We start from the raw sequence: 16,233 nt of genomic DNA, 5'->3' as shown, positions 1-16,233 counted from the left end.
GGGGGAGACAGCGCCACCTGGTGGTGGTCCCTGGAGAGCAAGAGCGCTGGAGAGAGACAGACTGACAGAGAGACAGAGAGAGCCTCACCATCCTGGAATGTGGGGTCACATTTCATGTTTTCCTTTTAAAGATAACCTTTCTGCCTTTATTTTGCATCTCCTGAGAGTTCAAGTTCCTAGAACAAACCTCAGGTTTGGTCAGACACCCGACCCAGCAGGACCAGCTCTTCAGCCGCCTGCAGACCTCAGCCATCGAGGGGGCTCCCCAAGTCTCTTCCACCTGCAGACCTCAGCCATTGAGGGGGCTCCCCAAGTCTCTCCCTGCCGTCTCCTGTGCCTTCCTGGTCTGTGAAAACTGCTTTAGCTCCCAGAAGCGTTTCACTTGCTGCACCTGTTTGCCAGGAATGTGTTGGGGGGTGGGGGTGGGGGGGAGGAGCGTTAAAGCCACACCCTGCAGTGCTCAGGGGCTTTCCTGGCTCTGTGCCCGGCAGTGACCCCCAGTGGGACTCGAAGGACCATGTGTGGTGCTGGGGATTAGAACTGAGGTTGGCCACGTATGAGGGAAGTGGCCTGGACCCCTGTGCGACCTCGCAGGACCCGGTGTTGGTTTCTGGGCCACACTCGGGGTGCTCAGGGGGACCATCCCCAGTGTGGGGGAGCAAGCCAGGATCTGCTGCGTGCCAGGCAAGCGTCGTAACCCCTGCCTTGGGCCCGTTTGCTATGGCTTTCCCCCTCTACCCGACCCCTGGCGGCAGGAAGCAGCAAGATGCGGCTGCTCTGGCCTGAGGGAGGCTCTCGAGGGGCACAGGGTGGGGGGGCAGCGTGGATGGCGTCTCCCCCATGCAGAGGCCAGCCCGGCACTTTGCAGGGTGTGCGCCCAGCAGCCCGCACGGAAGAGGGAAAAGAAGCCCAGCTTCCACCTTGAACCCCACCTTCAAGCTAGAGAGTGCCTGAAGGTCACGGTGCAAAGCCCAGCTGGCCCCAGAAGGGGGGTGTCCAGTCCTTGCTCCGCCCCCCCCAAAACTGCCAGCCTGGCCCACTCCCCAGGCAGCCCCACCCCTCTCCTCTGCTTCAGACTTGGAGGCCCTGGACAAGATTCAATATTTCATTGTGCCTTTTGGGCTGCGAGTTCTGGGCAGCTTGCCTGCTCCCTGCCCACCGCAGCTGCGTGCGGGGCCCGGGCCTGGCTGCCCCGGCGAACGTTTGCACAACTGACCCCTCTAACGTCCCGTCCTTGGAGGCCCGGGAGTCCTCGTTCCCACTCTGAACCGGGCCGTGCGCGGTTCCCACACACTGTCGCGGCGATCGGGCCCCGGGCGGTGGATGAGGAGGTGGAAACGGGGCTGTGGTGCCAGGGAAGCGGGGAGAGGCGGTTCCGCCCGCACCCGCGGGGCCAAGGAAACTCTTATTACAGGAGCGGCAGCCCGGCCCCGGGCCAGCTCTTGGGGCTGCAGGCTTTGAGACATAAGATTTCAGAAGCGCGTGTGGCGCTGCGAAGCCTCCTGCATAATGCATGAGAGCGGGTTTAATGTCGCAGTTAATCCCGGGGCTCTCGGTGCGCGGCTCTTAGGGGAACCATCATCTTTTATTTCGGATCCCACCCCCCACCCGCACCTTGGCAATCAAACGGGAGGCCAGTTAGGGCTGATTCTGAATTCTATGAGCACCGGGACTTTCTGGCAGCAGCTCAGGAGCTTTCCCGAGTGGGCGGCACTGGCTCTGGTGGGCAGAGCTGGGGCGCCTTGCTCTGATTGGCTAAGGGGCTCGGGATGCCTTGCCCTGGTTGGCTAAGAACTGGAGCGCCCCGCTCTGGTTGGCTAAGGGGTAGAGCGCCCTGCTCTGGTTGGCTAAGAGTTGGAGCGTCCCGCCCTGTTTGGCTAAGGACTGGAGCGCCCCGCTCTGGTTGGCTAAGAGCTGGAGCACCTCGCCCTGGTTGGCTAGAGCTGGAGCGGCCTCCCACTCCCATTGGCTAAGAGCTGGAGTGCCCCACTCTGGTTGGCTAAAGGTTGGAGCGCCCCGCTCTGATTGGCTAAGAGCTGGAGCGCCCCGCCCTGGGCTGCGGTGTGAAACCAGATGTCCAGGTGTCAGAAGAAATGCTGGCCCAGGGCCCGCTGGGCTGGCAGCGCGGGGACAGGGCAGCTGTGTGACCTGGCTCGGACACTGTGCGGTCAGCGAGCCTTGCGTGTGGCCGGCCCCATTTCCAACCTGCCCCCTCACCACCGCCAGGGCTGACTCCTGAGCACAGGCCTGGGGCAGCCCCTGAGCCTGGCGGGGTCGGTCGAGCACGACACCCCCTTTGCCCCCAACCAGGGAGGCTGGGCTCGAGCACGGCTGAGGTCACGAGGCCCCCGACCCTTTGCAGAAGTGGCTCCTGGGCACCCAGCAATGGCTCTGGGGTAGGGGGAGTCAGAGAAGGCGCTGTCCCCCCACCCCCATCTGTCATGTGGACCCACAGGAGTGACTGATATGTTGGTGACACCCCCCCGCCCCCCGTCACAAACCCGGGTGCCTGCCCGCAGGCCTCAGCTGTCCAAGCCCCCAGGTTGGGACAGCCAATGCGGAGGGCGCCCTCTCGTCACCCCAGCACTGGGTGGGCTGGGTGGGACCCACGAGGGTGAATCTGGGAGATTTCTGCAGATTCAGGGGCCCTGGGGATGCCATGGGGGCCTCCGCGGGTGACGCAATTGACCGGGCGACCCCCCCACGTGTCCCTGCAGGAGCCTGGCTGGGTCCTGGGGTGGCAGAAGGGGCTGAGCCAATGGTGCCAGCGACCCGGCCCAGTCACATCCCGCGCGGACAAGGCTGACCCGGAGTCACTGGCCAGCGTGGCCTTTCAGAGGAGCCCCCGGTGTTGGTGTTCTGGCCGGGGGCTGCGGGGGTATGGTGGGTGCAGGCAGGCGGGTGGGGCCCCCGCGTCCTCCCCACCTGCCCCGGGCGTGCTGACTTCCCGTTGTGAACAAGAGCAGCTTGTGAGAGGGACAGGAAGAGGCAGGCATAGGCAGAGCCGGAGGGGGTCTGCGAGGGGCTCCGAGCATCGCTGGCTGTGCCTCCCCCAGTAAAGGAAGGGGCAGGACATGCCCGAGGGGCCTGGGTCCAGGTGGGGCCTCCTGGTGGGGACAGAATCTTCTCCTGGGAACTTGCCCTGGGCTGCTGTGCGGGCGAGGCCCCCGCATCCGGTCCCCCAACCCCAGGGGTGGCCTCTGCTCCTGTGTTGGGGTGTGTCCCCAGTGGGCCCCCAGTGGACTCGGTGCGCAGAGTGGACATGGGGACAGGCAGGCTCAGTGCAGGAAGGTGGCCAGCAGCCAGGTCGGGGCGGTGGGCCCGTCAGGGGTGGGTCAGGGAGGGCACCGCCGCACCGACTGCCCACACAGGCCCTGAAGTGTGGGACAGGAAGTATGGGGCTGGTGCCCGGAAATGTGGGCTAGAGGACAGGAAATATGGGCTTGAGGACAGGAAGACAAGGCTCAATGACAGGAAGTGAGGGCTCGAGGACAGGAAGTACAGGGCCGAGGATAGGAAGTGAGCACTCAAGGACAGGAAGTGTGGCCCTGAGGACTGGAAGTGTGGGACTGGCACCCGGAAGTGTGGGCTCGAGGACAGGAAGTGTGGGCTGGAGGATAGGAAGTGTGGGCTCAAAGGCAGGAAGTGTGGGGGCTGGAGGACAGGAAGTGTGGGATTGGCACCTGAAAGTGTGGACTCAAGGACAGGAAGCGTGTACTTGAGGACAGGAAGTGCGGGCTGGAGGACAGGAGGTGCGGGCTGGAGGACAGGAAGTCTGGACTTGAGGACAGAAGTGTGGGACTGGCACCCGGAAGTGTGAGCTGGAGGAAAGGAAGTGTCGGCGGAAGGACAGGAAGTGTGGGCTGGAGGACAGGAAGTGTGGGCTGGAGGACAGGAAGTGTGAGCTCGAGGACAGGAAGTGTGGGCTGGAGGACAGGAAGTGCGGGCTGGGGGACAGGAAGTGCGGGCTGGGGGACAGGAATTGCGGGCTGGCGCCCGGAAGTGTGCCCGGCCCAGACACCCACCGTGCAGGAAGCCCGAGGTAGCCGAGGACTATGCGGTGGTGCTCGGGAGGCTCTGCAGGATCTGGCGGCAGCGGGTCACACGCAGGCTGCTGGCCACCCCTGCATTGACAGGGCGGCCTTTCCTGGTCCTGCCCCAGGACTGGGGGCGTGGGAGGGGGGGAGAAGCCGTGGAGGTGCCACTCCCCGCAGGGTCTCTGCGGCCCCTCCCGGTGATGCCGAGTATCTGCCCCAGTGCCTTGTGGGTGAGCGGTGGCGGTGGCTCTCAAAGGAGGCTCTGAGGGTCGCTCTGAGGGTCGCTCTGAGGGTCGTTCTGAGGGTCGCTCTGAGGGTCGCAGCGGCCACGAGCACGTCCCGCAGGCGTCAGACCCACCAGCTTCCCTGCTCGGCACAGCACAGAGGTGGCCTGGGGGCCGCGGGGCCCCCTCTCCCCCACAGGCTCCTCCCGGGGGCTTGAGCGCCTGGTGGGGGAGCCCACGGCTGGCCAAGGGTCCCGGGAGGACACGTTCCTGGCCTGGAAACGGGGGCGCCTCACTGCTCCCACCGTGGGTGCCAGCAGATGCCCGGAACTGTGGCTGGCTCACCCACCCCTCGGCCAGACGGGGATGCTCAAGGGAAGGTGGAGGGTGACCGGGGCACTCAGCCCGGCGACACGGCCCCGGCCAGGCCCAGGTCCAGCTCCCCAGATGGGAAAAGCACCAGACGGGCTGAGAGATAGGGCAGCAGGTGGGGCTCTTGCCTTGCACATGGCCAACTCGGGTTCGATCCCCGGCACCCCCATACGGTCCCCTGAGCCCTGTTGGGAGGGATTCCTGAGTGCAGAGCCAGGGGTGGCCCCAGAGCACTGCCAGATGTGACCCCAAAGCAAAACAAAGAAATAAAATAGAGCGATGACAGCCAGGCATGGCAGAGCAGGGGCAGGTGGGGCTCTGGCCCTGCACACGGCTGACTGGGGTTCAACCCCAGCACCCCAGGGCCCCCTGAGTCCCTCCAGGAGTCAGCCCTGAGCACAGAGCCAGGAGTCAGCCCTGAGCACTGCTGGGGGTGACCCCTACACCCCAAGCAGGGAGACGAAACAGGGGCAGGAGGAAAGGCCATTAGCACGAGCACAGACGTGCTCATGAGCACTGGCAAGGTGTCCCCGTGTTGGGGACCTGTATCGGTGCAGCCGACCCCGAAACACGGACGCTGCCCGGGGGCCCCACTCATCCTGGCTGTGAGCCGCTGGACCTCTCGGACACTCTGGGTGCTGGCCGAATTCCGGAATAGGCCCTTGGTATGCAGCCCCGGGGGGAGAGGGTCTCAGGAGCCCCGAAGGTACCAGCACACAGGGCTTCTGGAATGTTCCAGGGCTCCCCTGCCCGAGGCTGGTGGGGGAAGCTTTCCGGCCCGGTTTCCTCTCCCCCACCCGCCTCCTCATTATCCCCCCAGGTAAAGTTCTCCATAGACACAGCACCAGGAAGGGACCCATTGCCAGTCAGACAGATCTGCCCACCCCTGCCCAGGGCCTGCTGTGTGACCTCTCTAAGGTGCTAGACCTCTCTGAGGCGACAGAGTAAAGACACAGCGCTGTCTCCCAGGGCTGCAGAGTCTACCTGGAACCCACCCTGGTCCGTCCCGTGGGTCTGGACTTGGTCTGAGGAGGCTCAGGGAGCACCAGCTACACCCCTCGTGTCAAAGACGCTGCCACAGCGGGAACTGTGGGGTCAGAGGCATCCCTGCTCCAGAGGTCTTTGCTGTGTCCCCACTTTAGGCCCGAGGACCACTCTCCTATTATTCACCCCACTGGGCAGCCGGGGAAAGAGACAGCAAGGAACACACCCAAGGTCACACAGCCAGCAGGAACCAAACCCAGCTGGTCAGAGCCCCCTGACCAGAGCTCCCTGGCTGCTGGGGGCTCCACACCCATCCTCACGCCCACGGTGTTGGAGGGGCGTGTGCAGGGGTGAGTGTGTGAGAGGGAAGGGCGGGTGCAGGGGTGCGTGTGTGAGAGGGAGGGGCGTGTGCAGGGGTGAGTGTGTGAGAGGGAAGGGCGGGTGCAGGGGTGAGTGTGTGAGAGGGAGGGGCGCGTGCAGGGGTGCGTGTGTGTGAGAGGGAGGGGCACGTGCAGGGGTGAGTGTGTGAGAGGGAGGGGCGTGTGCAGGGGTGAGTGTGTGAGAGGGAGGGGCGTGTGCAGGGGTGCGTGTGTGGCAGGGAGCGATGTGTGTTGGGGAGGGGTGCGTACAATGGAGTGTATGTCCTGGACAGTCAGCACGTGCAGGGGTGCGTCTGCCCACAGGAGGGCAGGGAGACAGTAAGGTGCACGCGCAGCCCGCGGGCAGGACTTACTCCAGCAGGCGCCCGTGGTCAGCTGGTGGGACGGGGGCAGGCGGCAGCAGCTGAAGGTGACCACGTGCCGTCCGAAGTGGTCCTGGCCTGCAGGAGCAGCGTGTCAGCCCCACGGCGCTGACCCCGGGGCCTCTCCCCGCTGTGAGAGCACCCCTACGTGCGCCGCCTCACACTGTCACCAGCATGCAGGGGCCACCCCGGCTTCAGAGAAAACGGGGTCCAGGCTCAGCCCACAGAGGGGTCGCCGGCCCCGTGAACTGAAACCTACAGAGCCGACATCAGGGTGGGAGCGACAGCACCGCGGGGAGGGCGTTTGCCTTGCACGCGGCCACCCCGGGTTCGATCCCCGGCATCACATAGGGTCCCCTGAGCACTGCCAGGGGTGATTCCTGAGTGCAGAGCCAGGTGTGACCCAAAAAGCAAAAAAAAAAAAAAAAAAGAGTTGGCGTCAGCGCCTGCTGCCCCCTCACTCTACCAAGAGAGCCCCCCTCCCCAGGGGACCGACTGGGCTCTGCACGGCACTGCAGGGGGCTCAGCTCCATCCTGCACAGAGGGACGTGACACCACAGGGCACAGCAGGCTGTGAGTGAGTTCCAGCCCCAGCACTGCGACATCACGACACACGCGTGCAACCCCGTGAGCAGCACAGAGCTGGGAGCCTCAGCCAGGCTGCAGACGGGCTCCGGGCGCCTGGGGGCACGGGGTGCCAGGGTGCCAGGTGCAGCCCCTGTGCGGTCTCCCTGGGCTGTCTGTTGCTTTTGGTTGTTGTTGTTTGGTTTGGAGCCGCACCCAGCGATGCTCAGGGCTTCCTCCTGGCTCTGTGCTCAGGAATCTCTCCTGGCGATGCTCAGGGGACCTTATGGGATGCCGGGGGTTGAACCCGGGTCGGCCGCGTGCCAGGCAAACGCCCTCCCCGCTGTGCTATCACCCTGGTCTCAACTTTGCTTTTTAACGGGAGCAGGAAGCTGCCCAGCGGCTTCTCAGAGCACCCGGTGATGCTCCTGGATGGCGGTTAGACACCCACGTGGGCTGAGCACAGGTCTGCGTGCAGGAGGCCAGGCCCAGCCCCAGCTCCTCAAGGGCCCCTGAGTACGGCCAGGCGCGGCCCCGAGCTCTAAGTTGGGGAGGAGCCAAGTTCCACCAGGCGTGGCCCCGTGACAAGAATAAACAACTATATTGTCAATGTGGGGTGGAGCGATAGCACAGCAGGTAGGGCGTTTGCCTTGCACGTGGCCAACCCGGGTTCGATTCCTCCGCCCCTCTCAGAGAGCCCGGCAAGCTACCGAGAGTATCCCGTCCACACGGCAGAGCCTGGCAAGCTACCCGTGGCGTGTTTGATATGCCAAAAAACAGTAACAAGTCTCACAGTGGAGACGTGACTGGTGCCCGCTCGAGCAAATCGATGAGCAACGGGGTGACAGTGACAGTGATTTTTGATATGGCCGGGAGCAAGCAGGCGTGTTGGCCCCGCAGAGCTGGGGGACCCCAAGGCTGCCACCGTGTCCCTCTGGGGAGTGACATGCTCCTTTAAACACTGTCCAGTCCTAGGGGCTGGAGTGATAGCACAGTGGGGAGGGCGTTTGCCTTGCACACGGCCGACCCGGGTTCGATTCCCAGCATCCCATAGGGTCTCCTGAGCACCGCCAGGGGTAATTCCTGAGTGCAGAGCCAGGAGTGACCCCTGAGCATCGCTGGGTGTGACCCAAAAAGCAATAAATAAATAAATAAACACTGTCCGGTCCTCAATGGCCGTGGTCTCATTCTGCGAGCACATGTCCCCAGAGTGGGTGTGAGACAGCAGGTGAAGCCTCTCAGCCCTGCCCCCTGCCCCCGGCCCCCTGGACCCACCTGCCACCTGCAGGAAGCCGTGTCTGGCCACGTCGTAGAACAGGTGGTTGTTGCTCAGTGCCAGCTGCTCCTCCGCCACCGTGGGGTCTCTGAGGGTCTCCGAGGGTCTCTGGGCCGTGCCCAGCAGGGCTGCCTCCTCCTCTCTCTCTGCAGCTCCGTGGCAGACAGGGCGGGGGAGGGGAGCATGCTGTGTTCCCATGAGGGGACTGAGGGGCCTCCAGAGTGACCTTATAGGACAGTCACATGTCCCACTGCCTCCTGGCACCCCTCTCTGAACCCCACCCACACCGTCACTACCTCTCCGGGCCGACTCCTGGGGAGAAATGAGCCCAGGGCAGCTTCTGCCCGCCCAGCCTCGGGGTGGGGGGAGGGCGCCCCCACAAGGCCCCTCTGTCCCTAGCAGCGCTGGGTGTGTGTGGATTGATGCCCAGCTGCGGCCGGGCAGCTGGCAGGAAGCCCCAGCGGGGGTGGGCGGGAGGGTTGCTCATAACCCAGTCTTCTTGGGTGCAAGCGAGGTTCCTGTAGTCACCCACGGCCCAGAGCCCGCGGAGCTGAAGCGGCTGCCGGGTCCCACCAGGCTCCCCGGGGGGAAGCCGTGTGCGGGCATCTGGCCACGGCTACACCCCACGGCTGGCGTTCCCGCCAGAAAAAAACATGGGCACAGAGGCTGGGGGCCCACAGACAAGCCCCTGGGTCCCCCCTAGAATGGACAGGACTGGGGTGTGTGTGTGTGTGTGTGTGTGTCTGTCTGTCTGTCTGACAGATCCAGGCAGTGACCCCAAGGCAAAGCCAGGCCTGAGTGTCCCCTGGGTGCAGGGCACACACATTCCTCCACATCACGGAACCTGCTTCCGGGCCAGTCCCACGCCCCCTCTTCAGGGCCTCGCCCCTGCCCACCGGGTCTGTGACAGCAACGAGGGGATGGGCGTGTTCTCTGCCCGGGGTGACAGGTGGGTCTCAGGGCTGCAGCCGCATCCTCACCCCCCACCACGGACCCGAAGAGATGGACCCAAAGTCCCTGTGACGCGCACTGTCGAGGCTGCCAGGGCAGCGCTGTCCTCATCCCGGAGCACACAAGTCACCCCACCTGGGCAAGGGGGCGCTGCAGGTGTGAGTGGGTAAAGGGCCCAGCGGGTAGGGAGCCGCTGGGGGTGATTGGGTGAAGGGCGGGGCTCGGAGAGGAAGCTACAACTGTGATTGGGTGAAAGGCAGAGCTGTGTGAGAGAACTCCATCTATGATTGGGTGAAGGGCGGGGCGGGGCGAGGAAAATACAGCTGTGATTGGGTGAAGGGCGGGTCTGGGAGAAGAAGCTACACCTGAGATTGGCTGAAAGACAGCTGGGCAAGAAAGCTCCAGCTGTGATTGGGTGATGGGTGGTGGGAGAGGAAGGAAACGACAGCTGTGATTGGGTGATGGGTGGTGGGAGAGGAAGGAAACGACAGCTGTGATTGGGTGAAAGGCAGAGCTGAAGAAACTCCAGCTGTGATTGGGTGAAGGGGTGAAGCTGAAGGACGTTACAGCTGTGATTGGCTGAAGGTGAGGAAACTACAGTTGTGATTGGCTGGAGGGCGGGTCTGGAAAGCGGCCGCCCGGCAGGGAGCAAGTCTCGGTTGTACGTGCGCAAGCTCCCGGCCGCGCTCCGTGTCGCATTCCACCGCCGTGTGTCACTGCTCACAAACACGTCTGCAGTCTCCTGCAAACGCTCTGCCGCCTCTGGTTTCATGCCATGCCCAGCGGTGCGCAGAGGCCGCTCCTGCTCCGCGTGGGCCCCGGGTCTGCTCCTGCCTCTGCTCCGGGCCACACAGTGCCGGGCTTGAACCCGGGCCCACGTGCAAGCCCGTGCTCAGCCCTGAGCCAGCCCCGGCCTGGGAACGCACTTGCCTCTGCTGGGGGCCCCGAGCTCCCCCGTGGGGGACGTGTGCGGTGGACACGGCCCGAGCTGCCCTGGGGAAAAGGTGTCGGTGGACACGCCCCGCGCTGCCCTGTGCTCTGCCCGGTCCCAGCTCCGGCCCAGTGGTACCTATTTCAGCCAGTTCCTCCAGGTCCAGCTGGGACATGCTTTCCCGCGGGTGGGGACACCCAGACGTTGGCTGGTTCTTGGGGACCCAGGCAGGTCCCTTCCGACACCCTGAGGGAGAAGCACAGGGACGGGGCCGTTCCTTCCGGGGCGAGGAGCCCAGGTCAGCCCCCAGAGACCCCCAGGCCACATCAACCCCTGCCCTGGAGCCCTGGGGTCTGAGCCTGCATCCGCTCTGCGCCCCCCAACCCCGCCCAGTGAAGTCTGGGGGGAGGGGTTGTCCTGGGTGTGCCAGAGGGTCAGGTTCCACACGGCAGCAGCGGGCCTGGACCCGCAGAGGGTCACTGTCTGCAGGTCCCACCATGTCCACACCCGGGGTCCGACGCCACCTTCCAAATCCAGCTCAGCAAGACGGGGCTGGGGGCACGCCCAGGCCGGAGACCTGGACCCACCTGGTGCCCCCTCCCCTCCGGAGTGAGAGTGAGAAACGCAAAGGTGGATGTGGCAGGCTCTGGGCACAGCCCAGGACACCCGGTCTGCACCCACACCGGAGCCTGGTAAGCCGTGGGACCCCCCAGCCCCCGGTCGTCACTGTCCGGCCCCCTCGACTCACCCTCCCTCAAGGCAGCACGAGGAGCCCCCCACCCCCACCACCCAGAGCTCCGGGCCAGTGTGGCCAGTCGAGAGGCGAGACCAGCCGGACATGCAGACTAACGGACTCTGGGAGCAGGTCCTGAGAGCCGGGACAGCAGGGGGGCACAGTGGACCCGGGGTCCATCCCTAGCATCCCTAGGGCTCATATCCCCGCCCCCCCAGTGACCCCTGAACACAGACAGGAAGGAAGGAAGGAAGGAAGGAAGGAAGGAAGGAAGGAAGGAAGGAAGGAAGGAAGGAAGGAAGGAAGGAAGGAAGGAAGGAAGGAAGAAGGGAAGGAGGGAGAGAGGAAGGAAGGAAGGAAGGAAGGAAGGAAGGAAGGAAGGAAGGAAGGAAGGAAGGAAGGAAGGAAAGGGAGGGAGGGAAGGAAGGAAGGAAGGAAGGAAGGAAGGAAGGAAGGAAGGAAGGAAGGAAGGAAGGAAGGAAGGAAGGAAGGGAAGGAAGGGAGGGGAGGGAAGGAGAAGGGAAGGGGGAAGGGAGGAAGGAGGGGAGGGAGGAAGGAATGGGAGGGAGGAAGGAGGGAGGGAGGGGCTGTCCTTTTAAGAGCCCGCTAAGCAAGTCCTTTTCTTCCAACCAGGGCTTGGGAGGGATGTGGGCCCCCCTGCTGCTCCCCCTTCCTCCCATCTCCCAGAATCTGCGCTAGTAGCTAGCAGGGCTGGTGCATGAGACAGTTGGGGGGGGCCCTCACCAGGACACGGATTCCTGGGGACTCGCTCCCTGGCCCCTGGGGTGGGTTCTGGGAAGTGCCAAGAGCCCGTGAAGTGAAGCAGAGATGACAGGCGGCGGCAGGTGTGTCCCTGGATGCCCCACTGGGCCCCCAGGAGCCCAGCTCAGACTTCAACTCCCCCTAAGGGTTCTATTTATAATTCACAGCAAACCGGTTTGTTGCTATAAAAGTGCGTTTGCACATTACACAAATAGACCCTCGCAGCAATTACCCTAATGCTGCAGCTACAAATTAGCACCTACTTACCTTGGGCAAATTAGCACCAAATTTCCTTTCAGTGGTGCCCGGGGGCAGGCATGGTCTGAGGTGGTCTGAGGCAAGAGTGAGCAGAGAAGGGGTGTGGGGGTTCTGACAGGGCCGTGGGGGTGCCGGAGGGGGGGAGGCCTGCACGGGAGCACCTCTGAGCTAGGGACGCCCAAGGCTGAGGGGTCACCGCCTGCAGGCACCCCGGAAGTTATTTTGGGCAACAGCTTAACGGCCTGGAGTGTGCTTGCGTGGGGGTCCCTAGGCGAGACCCCTGACCCGGTACAGTCCCCTGGGCACCGAGCTGGACGGCATGTGAACCCCCAAACAAGAGACCGTCTCCACGCTTCTGCCTCAGCTCTGCCAAGCCTCCCGAATAGAGGGGCGCCCACCCCCCTATGCCTTAGCCCCAGTACTGGCCGACAGGCAGCAAGGCCCTGGGTCCGAGGACAGAGCGACGGAACCCGGAGCTGACTCTGGGATCGAGCACTGAGCTCAGAGCAAGCGGGTCCCCTCACAGCCTTGGCACAAATCCCAGGGGCCCTCAGTGTGCCCGTGGGCACGGGGGTCCGGAAGGCCTGACCCTCCTCCCCCCACCAGGCCGAGGACACAGGGCCGGGGCAGGTCAGTGTGGGGCCGTGTCAGTACGGAGACAGCAGCGCCCCCACCTCCGAGGCCCCTGGGGGGTCGCTCACACCCAGGTGCCTCACAGGGCCCCTCCAGAGGCCCCAGGGAGTCGGTGCTGGGGAGGGCGAGAGGCGGGAAGGGAACCTGGGGCAGCTGGGAACCCGGATCCAAGCTGGGGGCCGGACGTCAGGCTGACCCTGTGTGGCTGACCAGGCCGTGGGAAGGGAGGGCGCCGCGCCCCGTCCCTCGAGGATCACAGGACAGCGCTGACCGCTGGCAGAGACCCGGCCCATCCCCAGTGGGCAGGGAGAGCCCAGAGAGCAGATGGGGGAGGGTGACGGGGACGGGGGGGGGGGGGGGGGGCGGAGCAGGGGGGAGGGGCAGGGGGTGTGCAGGGGGAGTGAGAAGGCCCTGGGGGTGCAGAGGCCAGCTTGGCTGTGACGGGCACCCTGGGAACATGCCAACCCCTCCCCAAAGCAGGAGCACACAGAAGGGGTGGCTGGGGTGTCTGAGGGAGGGGGCAGCGGTGGGACCCCTCACCCTGGCCCCCAACAGGGGCCCAGGGGACAAGCCCGCAAACAGGCTCCCTGCCTGGTTTGGCTTCTATGGGGGGGTGTGGATGGGCAGCTGGACTCCAGACCTGCCAAACCGGTTCCTGCTGACGGTGCCCGCGGGTCACCGTCACTTCAGGTGACCTGCTCTGGCCAGAGGGACGCCAGCCATGCAGGGGCGGCCACTTCCCAGGGTCCACCCGGGAATTCTCCCAGAAACCCGGAGAGCAGGGCAGCACCCCGCCGGTGTTTCAGAAGGGGAAACCAAGTCACCCTTTGGCCAGCACCTGGAGGTCCCGGGGTGGGAGGGGGCAGGTGACCGGCCTGCTGCCCACCACAGCCCAAACCTGGGCCAGCGGGGGCACCTGGGGAAACAGACACCCCTTGAGGTGCCCGGCCCGCCTCACCTTCCAGGGACCCAGAAACCTGGCTAGGGGCCCAGGTCTCTGCCTGGAAGTTCCAGAAGTTTCCAGGTAAAGTGCACGAGGGGTGGGGGTGGGGCCAGGAGAGGCTCCAAGGGCTGAACACGGGCTCTGCACACAGGAGCTCTGGGTTTGACCCCGAGACTGCAGGTCCCCTGATCACCGCTGGGTGTGACCCCAACACCAAAACCCAACCAAAATCCCAAACCAAAATTCTCCCCTGGGGCAGGAGCGGGGAACTCAGGGGTTCAGCCCTTGAGGCTCAGGGGGTGTCCCCAGGGGGCCCCCTGCCCATCCTAAGAGTGTGTGTGTGTGTGTCTGTGTGTATTAAACAATAGATCGGAGGGGCTGGAGCGATGGCACCGTGGGGGCGGCATTTGCCCTGCATGTGGTAGACCCAGGTTGGGTCCGCTGCATCCTATAGGGTCCTCTGAGCACTGCCAGGAATGATCCCTGAGCACAGAGCCGGGAGTAAGCCCCGAGTCTCGCTGGGAGTGACCCAGCAATCGAAACAACAACAACAAAAAGGATCTGAAAAGAACCAGCGCCCCATGGCCCGGCTGGACAGGAGACCGGCCCAGTGCGGGCCCGGGAGGGAGCGGTCAGCCTGGCCCCCTGCACTGACCGTGGAGCAGGCGATGGGGGCTCCAGGGTCCGAGCCTTGGGGGGTGGAGCCCCCGGGGAGGGAGAGGGCGACACCAACAGGCAGGGGGTCTCGCTCCCTCTGCTGCCGCTCTGCCTCAGTTTCCCCAGCAGTAACAGAGGGTGCCCCGCTTGTCCCTGCCCCCGCCGGAGGGGCGCGGTCCGGGATCCTCCGAGTGGGCAGGGCCCGAGCAGTGGTTTGGCTCCGCCCCGTGTGTGCGCAGGGACGTGGTCCTAGCAGTGGCTCCACCCCGTCCTCAGAGGGGCGTGGTACAGGCGGTGGCTCCAGCCTGTGCACGTGGATGGGCGTGATCCCAGCGATGGCTCCGCCCCGTGCGCGTGAGGGGGCGTGGTCCCAGCTATAGCTCCGCCCCATGCGCGTGAAGGGGCGTGGTCCCGGCGATGGCTCCGCCCCGTGCGCAGGGGGGCGGGGCGTGGAGCTGGGACCGCGTGGCGCGCGCACACGCTCCCTCCCTCTGCCCCTCTCAGCCTCCAGCATCATAATACTGTCCACAAGAAATCCCAGGAGCGAATGGGGAGGAAAGAGGGGTCCCATTAGCAAGAAAACCTAAGCAGGGACGCAGGTCCACTTGCGCGGCAGGAACGCCGCATCCCAGAGACAGTGCGCGTGCGCCCAGGGGCCAGAGGGCCGTGGTGCAAAGTCTCCACTGGCCAGTACTGGCCAGCCTCTCAGCGCAACCACGAAGAGCTGTTACTGGAATTGTTCTCACGCCCAAATTGCCAAGAGAAGACAATGGTGCAGTTACTCCCAGGGAGAGGGGTCCCACCGGCGGGGGCCAGCCTGGGGCTGGTCTGTGCCAGCTTTTCCTAACCCCAGGGTCCTCAGTTGGGGGGGCGAGGCAGAAAGATGCTTAAAGTGCTTGCCTCGGGGTCTGCGAGATAGTATAGGAGGCCTTTCCGGGTTACTGACCCCTGCGCGGAGGTTGGAGCAAGCCCCAGCTGCCTGTGGCCCGGAAGCCCAAAGATGAGTCAGGGCAGCCCTCGCCCGGGACACTGCAGACACCGCCGCCACCGCAAACGGTCCCCTGGGCGCAGAGGCCGGGGGTCTGGGTCTTGCCCCCGAAGCCTGGCGCAGACGGACACACTCCCGCCCCGCTCTCCCGTAGAGCCCCCCCATCCTTACCCCCACGGCACCGGGGGCAAAACCACACACATCCCGCAGGAAACACGCTCCAGGGGCCGGGGCGATCGTCAGCATCAGTTACTCCCATGTTCTCCCTCCCCAAACACAGGTGTCCTGCAACCACACGCGCCCTGGGCCTCGGCCGGCCATGCATGCCGGAACCGACACACATGTTCACTCTCCAGCGTCACGTGGCAAAGCCCACCCCCACCTAACGCGCTTCCTCTCCCCGGCCTGACGGGAAGAAGGTTTTTCTGGGACCAAAGTCCACAATTCGGAGGGATAGTACAGGAGATGAGGCGCTGGTTCCACCCCCAGCACTGCCAGGGTCTCTGAGCACTGCTGGGTGCCGCCCAGACCTGCCCCCGCCCCAAAGAAAGAATCCAGAATGTTCCCGGGGTGCTAACCCCTGAATAAGCCAGTGTTTCTCCTCTCAACCTTTGTCTGTGGTGCTCGGGGCTGACTCCTGACTCTGTGCTCAGGGCTGACTCCTGGGCTCTGTGCTCCTGCAGCGGGGACCAGGACTTGCTGCCTCAGTGCCAGGTATAAGTCCTGTCCCCGACACCCGCCCCCCAGCAACTCCCCTGGCTGGCTGGGAGCCAGCAGCAGTGCGGGGGGCCTTCCCCCCTCTGCAGGGGGTGCTGGCGAGGTGACCTCCGGCCGCTTCAGAGCCCAGGAGCCGACGGCAGGGCCGTTTTCAGCGCCCGCACTCGGCACACGGGAGTGCCCGCTGGCCCTGGGCACCACGCAGCCCCGTGCTCAGATGCTGGGAGAAGCCGAGCCCTGTGATGTGGACTCCTGAGGGGCTGCCCAGTGCCCTCGCACCCCAAACTTTTTCTTTTTAGTTTTGAGGCCCAGCCAGCCGTGCTCAGGGCTCACTCCTGGCAGGGGGGACCACATGGTGCCGGGGAGGGGTCGGCGCCCTCCCCGCTGTCCTGAAACTCTCACAGCAGAGATACAAACTGGGCTCCACGGCGCCCGTGGGACCCCCAGCAGGCTGAGCCTGC

General features: G+C 64.9%; 1 protein-coding gene across 1 annotated transcript; it reads right to left on the bottom strand.

The window, feature by feature from the left end:
• Positions 1–4,053: 4,053 nt before the first annotated feature.
• Positions 4,054–10,270, bottom strand: ARHGAP8 (Rho GTPase activating protein 8). Its single transcript, XM_055143630.1, has 4 exons — positions 10,220–10,270; positions 8,199–8,345; positions 6,247–6,437; positions 4,054–4,164 (listed from the first exon to the last, which is right to left on the bottom strand). Exons 1-4 carry the CDS (start codon positions 10,254–10,256, stop codon positions 4,054–4,056), a joined length of 486 nt encoding a protein of 161 aa, XP_054999605.1. The 5' UTR covers positions 10,257–10,270.
• Positions 10,271–16,233: the final 5,963 nt, after the last annotated feature.

Source organism: Sorex araneus, chromosome 6, assembly GCF_027595985.1.
Source record: "Sorex araneus isolate mSorAra2 chromosome 6, mSorAra2.pri, whole genome shotgun sequence".
Taxonomy (NCBI): domain Eukaryota; kingdom Metazoa; phylum Chordata; class Mammalia; order Eulipotyphla; family Soricidae; genus Sorex; species Sorex araneus.
Note: the sequence above shows the minus strand (reverse complement) of the source record. Positions and strands in the feature narration are given on the sequence as shown.

Excerpts from the sequence above, each read along its gene's own strand:
- ARHGAP8 (XM_055143630.1), bottom strand. The coding sequence starts at position 10,256 with ATGTCCCAGCTGGACCTGGAGGAACTGGCTGAAATAG. Across the intron at positions 8,346-10,219 it reads GGAGGAACTGGCTGAAATAG|AGAGAGAGGAGGAGGCAGCC; the intron begins GTACCACTGGGC and ends ACGGAGCTGCAG. Across the intron at positions 6,438-8,198 it reads CGGCTTCCTGCAGGTGGCAG|GCCAGGACCACTTCGGACGG; the intron begins GTGGGTCCAGGG and ends CTGCTCCTGCAG.